This window comes from Rhamphochromis longiceps, linkage group LG11 (assembly GCF_057381845.1).
Source record: "Rhamphochromis longiceps isolate RC_006_pf linkage group LG11, R_longiceps_female_GT1.1, whole genome shotgun sequence".
In the NCBI taxonomy this organism is placed as follows: Eukaryota; Metazoa; Chordata; class Actinopteri; order Cichliformes; family Cichlidae; genus Rhamphochromis; species Rhamphochromis longiceps.
The window spans coordinates 20,864,241-20,871,925 of record NC_140567.1 but is presented as its reverse complement, the minus strand read 5'-3'; the positions used below and the strand labels follow the sequence as shown (position 1 = coordinate 20,871,925).

At 38.0% G+C, this 7,685-nt stretch overlaps 1 protein-coding gene across 2 annotated transcripts; it reads right to left on the bottom strand.

The window, feature by feature from the left end:
• Positions 1-4: 4 nt before the first annotated feature.
• LOC146658990 (uncharacterized) lies at positions 5-7,540 on the bottom strand. Of its 2 annotated transcripts, none has more exons than XM_085422785.1 (6): positions 7,386-7,540; positions 5,279-5,455; positions 1,182-1,301; positions 1,037-1,093; positions 826-933; positions 5-741 (listed from the first exon to the last, which is right to left on the bottom strand). In XM_085422785.1, the coding sequence occupies exons 2-6, from the start codon at positions 5,441-5,443 to the stop codon at positions 640-642; spliced, it is 552 nt and encodes a 183-aa protein (XP_085278911.1). In that variant the 5' UTR covers positions 5,444-5,455; positions 7,386-7,540; the 3' UTR covers positions 5-639. The 2 variants fall into 2 exon arrangements, with proteins under 2 accessions (XP_085278911.1, XP_085278912.1); XM_085422786.1 differs by having other exon boundaries at positions 5-738.
• Positions 7,541-7,685: the final 145 nt, after the last annotated feature.

Sequence of the window (7,685 nt, the reverse complement as noted above, 5' to 3'; positions counted from 1 at the left end):
CAATCCCGACAATGTTGTACTGTCGCACTTCTCTTGCAGTCAGTCCTTGTACAGAAGATTAAAATGTTTTAAACACGTGGTTGTATTTGTTGTTACACTGGGGGAAGCTGTTCTTTTACATACAAAAGTCTTCAAAGTTGAGCAAAACGCTCAGTGCGTGAAAACATCTCAAAAGTGTGAGTGCACGCAAAAACATGCAACCGATATTTCCACTGATAAAAAAGTATGAGTGTAAAAACCACACACAGAGGGACCCTTGCAAATATACAGAAGTGAACTAAGAGACTCAGCACTACCGTTAAACAAAGAGATGCAGGGGCTGAGTAGAAAAAAGGTGGTTTTTCCTGCACATGAGAGAAGCTGACACTCGTTTACCACAAGTCCTGTGTTCTCAGTCCGAGTCAGTCTTTACACACAGACCACAGCCCAGGCTGTGCAGCGGGGGTTTGTACTCCAGTATAGACAATTGAGACAAAACTGAAAGCCACACTCAGACTATAGAAAACACTAAAGGTTTGCATCACTTAACTTCTTTTAAGCATAAATATATTGTTCCCTATTCCTCTTCATTCAAACACTTTATTTACAGAATAGTATTATTTATCCTCACTTTCTTCTCAGTAAATTTCATCAGTTTGATTATTTGTTTTTTGCACGTTTCTCTTTGGAGAACCAGAAGCAGAGGACTGCAGAGAGGGAAACTTCAAGCCCCAGTACACAAAGCTCCAGTATCTCCATCTGCTAGAAACAAATAAAAACATTACATTTCTTTTACAAAATTATAAAGGAACAGTTTTGTTTTGTCATATTTATAACGTGTCTTACCCTCAGATGATCTTCATTTTGTGGATCCCACTTGGCCAGGTCGACGCTTATCAGAAGAACTGCAAGAAAGGCCACAATAATGCAGCCGCCGTTTACTGTGAGGCACACCTGTAAAAAAACAACAACAAAAACACAGTATTCTTTAAACTAATGATCACATTCACCATCTGTAGCTGTATTATCTGTCAGACTTGTGCTGGGTTTTACTCACACTAAGCAATGCTGGGTATTTGAACAACAGGTTGGAAACAATTCCGGCGATTATGAACTGCAAAGGAGGAAAATAGAGTTTAGAAAGTACCAGAAATTAGTCTTCTCTACTTAGTACGTAATTTTCTGTTTGAGCAGAGACGTACCAGCGAGCCGCTCAGTTGGGAAACTCTGAACAGAGAGAAAAGCGACTCATGGATCTCCTGGGTTGCTGCAAAAACTATTCCCACTCCGATGCTGAGGAGGCCACTCACCATCTGCAAAGACTGAAGGAGCAACAGAGACATAAAATTATTAATATTTACATGGCATTAAGATCAACAGTCTTTTTTTAAGATTTATTTTCGGCCTTTCTAAGAAGGAATGAAATGCGTGAAAGGGCCTGGGGTTTAATTGAATTGAGGCCCTTGCAGAAGCATTTAGGTCAACTGTATTTCGCATTAGGAAGCATTCTGTAGTGAGTTCTCAAGCATGGATCACATCATAGACGAAGTCTGAATTCTTGATTTCTTCATTGTCACCTTTAAAGGCTTCTTATTGACACAGACTTGTGGCCGTGGCCTGGAGGTAGTGGAGGAAAGTGATTAAGCCAACAAGCTGTGGTAACACATTTCTGTTTATCAGATGGACTGCATGTGAAAAGACAGAGATATTGTAGAACCTGGACTTATTTTTATTCATGCATTTAGCGAGTTCATGGTTTTATTGGTCGGCCTATTTGAGATTACACTGTGCTGTGTGGGGCTTGTGAGTCTAACATAAGAGGGATGCATTCACCTGTTATATAAAGCTCAGAAAGATAAGGATCGCTTCATGACAAATGCAGTTATTTGAAAAAGATTTTTCACAGTCGGCTAATTTTTCACAGCAGTTTCTTTTTCACACCCCATGATTCAACAGCTTCTAGAGCCACTTTTAGCAGCAATAACTTCAAGTTCCTGTATGTATGTATAGTTTATCAGTCTCTCACACTGGTGGGGAAGAATTGTGCCTCACACTTTTCATTACAAAAGCTTTAGGTTCATTGAGGTTTGTGGGCATTCATTTATATACAGCTCTTGCCACAGCCAGGGCATTTCAATTAGAGTTGTGGTCTGGATTTTCATTGGGCTATTGCACCATCTTGATTATCTTCTTTTTGGGGTTGTTTTTTCAGCTTTTCTACTGGCCTGTTGTATGAGCTGCTTTTCAGCAAAACTGTTGCTGTTGGACAGATGACCTCATGTTTGTCTCTAAAATAATTTGATATATAAAGGAGTTTACAGTCACCTCAATGAGTGTAAAGTCCCCAGGTCCTGTAGCTGCAAAAATAAGCACAAATCATCACACCTCCACCCTCTATGTTTGACAGTTCGTATGGGGTGTTTCTGTTAACTCATTCACTGCCATTGACGTCTATAGACGTCAATTACGTTTTTCAATGGGAGGGGCTAGAATACAACCTCGGGCAGCTTGTCAGTGAATTTTATTTTTTCATATATTTGTAAATAAATTGTTTTGATAAAACATAACCTTTCTCAGTGTTATTTCTGTTTTATAGAAGTGAAAAACTATTTTATATGTTAGAGGTGTCACAAAGCAAGAAATATTAGTGTCAAAGGCACTTTTCTGCTTGAAATGTATTTTTCACAAAAAGCTCGTTTTCTCCCTTTTTTTGGTCAAAACAGGCATTTTTGGTGGAACCCACCTCTCTTCTACAGCTGATTACGAAGGAATGGAAAATGGTAGAAACAAGCTTTTTTTTTTTGGATGAAAGAAGAGAGTCTGTTCTTCATTTTGGTAGGTTCAGCGTTTATATGATCATAACACACAGTTTTCTGTGGCTCTTCAAAAATGAGTAAAAATGCTCAAAAACCCTGGCAGTGGGGAGTTACCTGATTTGAAAATGGCTGGCAGTGAATGAGTTAATATGCTGCGTTTTTGTTTTTTTTTGGGGGGGGGGGGGGGGGGGGGGGGGGTTGCCAAACATGCTGCTGTGCATTTTGTCAAACATCTCTGCTTTGGTCTCACATGCCCAAAAGATTCCAGAAGTCTTGTAGCTTGCTTCAGATCCAATTTTGCAAACCTAAACTGTGCAGCCGTGTTCTTTCTAGGGAGAAGATTCTTTCTTTTGGCACGTTTTCCAAACAAGTTATTCAATTTAGGCTTTTTAAAAACTGTACGGTCATAAACATTTAACATTTAACACGCTAACTGAGGCCTGTAGAGCCTGAGATGTGGCTCTTGGGTTTTTTGCAATTTCTCTGAGCGTTGCACAGTTTGACCTAGGAGTGAATTTGCTGAGACCTCCAGTCCGGGGAGGATTACATGCACCGGACTGCTCCACACCAACAAACTGACAAAACGTCAGCTTTTATTCAGGTCCCATGAAAAGTTTCATTTTCACATGATCATATACGAAAAGAAACATCATTATCCCATGCACGCCTGGGTGCAACAATATTACTTTACAAATGAAAACTATTGTGCTCACATGATAAGTGCCCTGGACAGAAAACGGTATTGTGCTGTGGACAGCTATGAGAAACATTTACAAAACATTGTTTATGGTCTTCTGAAAAGCTCGCTAACAGCGGTTTGATGATTTTAGCCACTGTTATATTCGACACATACAAGTGTTTGGGTGTATGGGTAAATGATAAGCTTTTTATAATGTGCACATTGCTAATCTTTCCAGGAAGCTCAGAGCGAAGGTTTTTATTTGATGAATCAAAATTACTTTACAGTTTCTTCTAAGAAAAAATGGGTGCAAGCAACTTTTCTTTCTATGATTTATTATAGTATAGATGTACTATTTATTATAGTATAGATTTATAGATAGTATAGATATAGTATAGTATAGATGTACTGTACTGCTCGCCACCTCCTCAGGTATACAGATTCTTGTTTCAGCGTACCACACTTCTCTACAATTTATTGCAAAGTCTCCGAATCGCATTCTCTATGGTAGGTAACGATACTGGGTAAACTCCCAGTTTGTACTTTGTACCCATCTCTGTCCAAGTACCAATAGTTACCAGCTATGTGCCACTAACATTTGCTATTAGATGTGCCGAGGGTTTTGACAGACCTGGTGAAAGCTGTGTTTTCGTACTACGTACTGTGGCATGGACTAGTTTGCAGAAAGGGTTAAACTTTGACGCGTATATCTATTGTTGAATTATAGGAAACAGTTAATGAGATGTGGATGAACTTTTTTTTAATGTGGTTGTGGTGGATATTAGTATATTGTTTGTTATACTGTAGATTTTGTATTTTATGATGCGTATGTTGTATTTTATACAATAAAATAAAAACATTTTGTATGATCCCATCTCTCTTGTAAATTGGATGGATTGACAGTATCTCGGTGGCTGGTAAAATACAGGTAACTTAATAAATCCTAGACACATTCACACAGCAACAGGACAGATCAATCTCAGATCCTCTTACAATAACCCTTTTTTATTCATGAATTCCTAAAGAAAACATTCTTAATTAATTTTAATGTGGAAAACTGTTCTTATGCATGATAATCAGTTACTGTAGGTCATTACTCTAAAGAGCTAATAAACATGCCTACATAAGCAAATGAAGGCAAAGAAGTTGATTATGAGCAATTGTTCGATGGTATTAATATTAAATAAATAAGTTTGTGAACTTTATTATCTATCCTTTAGTTTTAAAAGCAATTGTGCACACTTTTTACCAATTAGCACATTATAAAGGGTTATATGAAACAGTTTTTATACATGAAGCAACAAAAACACCGAGCATTTCCTGTTGCTACTGCCCACATCTGCTCAGAGTGCTCTTGTTATTTTGGGTAGGTCTACACATCATATGTGCTTTGCATGAACATTCATAAATGTTTTTAAACATGAAATTAAAAAGTAAGAAATAAAAATTCCCCTGTGGATGTCTATGCAACGTTTGAAAAAAGGATTCATACATTTAGGTGTGAGAAAATAAAACAGCTTTGGTCCTTGCTTTTTTTTCTCGATGTGCAACATACAAAGTGTGAAGCATATTCTTAAATAGCAGACAAAACAAATCCAATGTGAGAGGTTATGCAGGTCATTAAATTTTGGGCATTTATGAGAGCTTATAGGGTTTAATGACTGCTCATATCTTTGTTGACAAAGTAGTTTGTATTATTGTATTTTCTCCTTTTGCTGGTATTAGCAACCATCAGCGTGCAATCGCTCTGTGGCACATCACTCAAATTCACACTTCACAAAGACTGTTGTTTGAGTCCTCTTACCCCCAACACAGCTGGATGTTTCTGCATCAGATCATGCAGTGGCCCTTTCTTGTCTGGTATCATTTCAGAGGCCTGATAATAACGCACTACTGGCTGCTCCCTCTGTCCACCTCTGTGGCAATCGTCCTCATCATGGATGTCCATATCAACATCAGCGCAGGCCATGGTGCTTCTGGTCTGGAGAGATAATTGTTTTCATTATCATCCATCCATCCATTTGCTCCCGCTTATCCTTTTCAGGGTCGCGGGGCATAATTAAATCATATTTAGCTAATTGTTAACTTGTGTATGTTGTGTGGTGCTTTTTTTATATGGCGCAACTACTGCAAAGGCCTTGAGAACAGCTACATGGTATTTTTTTAAATATAATACTGTAATGTAACCGTGCATGTAAAAGATCCAGCAATCCCTTTTGTCCTCTGCAGAGGGCATAACTATGAGAATACACTTTATGCACTCTGTATGAGCCCTACTGTGTGGTCAAGAAGACATCCTGGTCTTTCTATTGATAACACATTTGTGGGGCCTGGCTAACAAGAGCACATGGTCTTTCTTTTCAAAATAACAGGAATGGCAGCTTCCACGTTTTATAGTATAGTATAGTATAGTATAGTATTCTTTGATAAAGGGCTTACAATTTCTAGAGAAGGAAAAGCCTTGTTTCACACAGACACACCAGCTTTTGATTTATATAATTCATACTAGAAGTGCATTAAGCTTTACCTCTCCTGTCTTCATCAATTCAGTTTCAACCAGAGAATTATTTTTAACATGAAAAATGAAAACAGAACAACATTGCTCATAACCACAGCTGGCGCTGATTATATCAGACAGAAAATAGGTAACTAGGTTTTAGAAAAAAAAATGTCAGCACATACCAGACCAGAGGGAGGTGCTCATCTCCAAAGGCAACATTAAAACCGAAAATACTCTTCAACATATCTGTGTTCACGCATGACTCAAATTTAGTGATTCCTAGTAGTATATATAGGTCAAGACAGATTAGGCTTCCATCAAAGTGACAGAAAATAATTAGGTCCTGAGGTCCTGACCACAACGCTGAGACCACCGAAGGATGAGTCCCTTCACAGGTCGGTGTCCTGTACGGCCGCTGAGAAACACAATCCCACAACTTCCGAGTCCTAACTTACACAATGCTTCCTATCCATAATAGAGTGTCATCATTTTGCTCCTGTTCAGGGCCCTCAAAACCCTTCAATCTGGCCTCCTCCACCTCATCTCCTGACAGCACTGAGTCCGACTCCCCTTCTACAGGTCCTAGTAAGATCCTTTCTCGCTCAGTCCTCTGTAATGCCATCCGTGATCATTGTTAAACCCAGGTTTAGGGGAGTATTTACATGCACAGAATGGAAAAAACGTTTGACTATGAGGAGTTCTTTGTTATAATAACAGTATTCCAGGATTTAACAGTTTTAATATTAATGAAATAGAAAGAAATGCACAGAAAAATGGAAGAATATCATTACATCACATCAGCCTGCGAGCAAACAAGACCTGATGTCCACTACAAGGGACGGATGATAACACATATGAAAGAAATGTTGCCGTAATGCTTACTTCAACCACAATACTTAAATTATCTGAAAAAAATCTTTCAGCAGGATTTTAAAAAGTAAGAACGAAGGTTTCCTTGAACTTTTTCTAACACCGTGAGGTGATTATTTATAGTTATTGTGCTGCATTCAGGAGACAGTTGCATATACTATTGCTACTTCTTTGCCATATATGGTGGATACAACACACGATACTGTTTTACTGAATTTGTTTCAAGAGACAGCAAGAAAATTCAAAAGTGAAAGATATTATGTGTTAGATTTATAGCCGTTTAAAGAGTCACACATTTACAGGCCAAAAAACGACAAAAAATAATGTTAGTTATCATCAAACCGAGTGAGAGTAAAAACGACAAAAAGTGGATTGTGACAGCAGCTGTAATCCACATAGGCTTTAATGATTTTTAAAATTATTTTTTTCTAACATGAAAAATCAAATCTACAAATATGTACAGATGGATGTGCACAAATGCAAATATATATATTTTAGCAACGATTTTTTTCAGTGTAGTAGAGAAGATCGAGAGTCTTACCCCGTTGGGCTTGAGCAGTCTCTAATTCACAGTCTGCATCTGTCTCGCTCATGAGTCTTTCTCTTTAGGCATGAATTCAACTTCCCTGCAGCTCACAGATGAGGTCATCGTGCCCTTCAACTTCCTCCCTCTGAAAAAAAAAAATCTGCCATAATAATTTCCTCAAGTTTCCGTGCCTCACTAACATATGTTCTATCAAGTGTTTTATTCTTATTCCTAAACATGATTTGTGAAGGATTTTTTAAAAACAATGTTCATTGAAATATTAGATTTTACGTTAGGTCAGCTTTAAATCTTGGC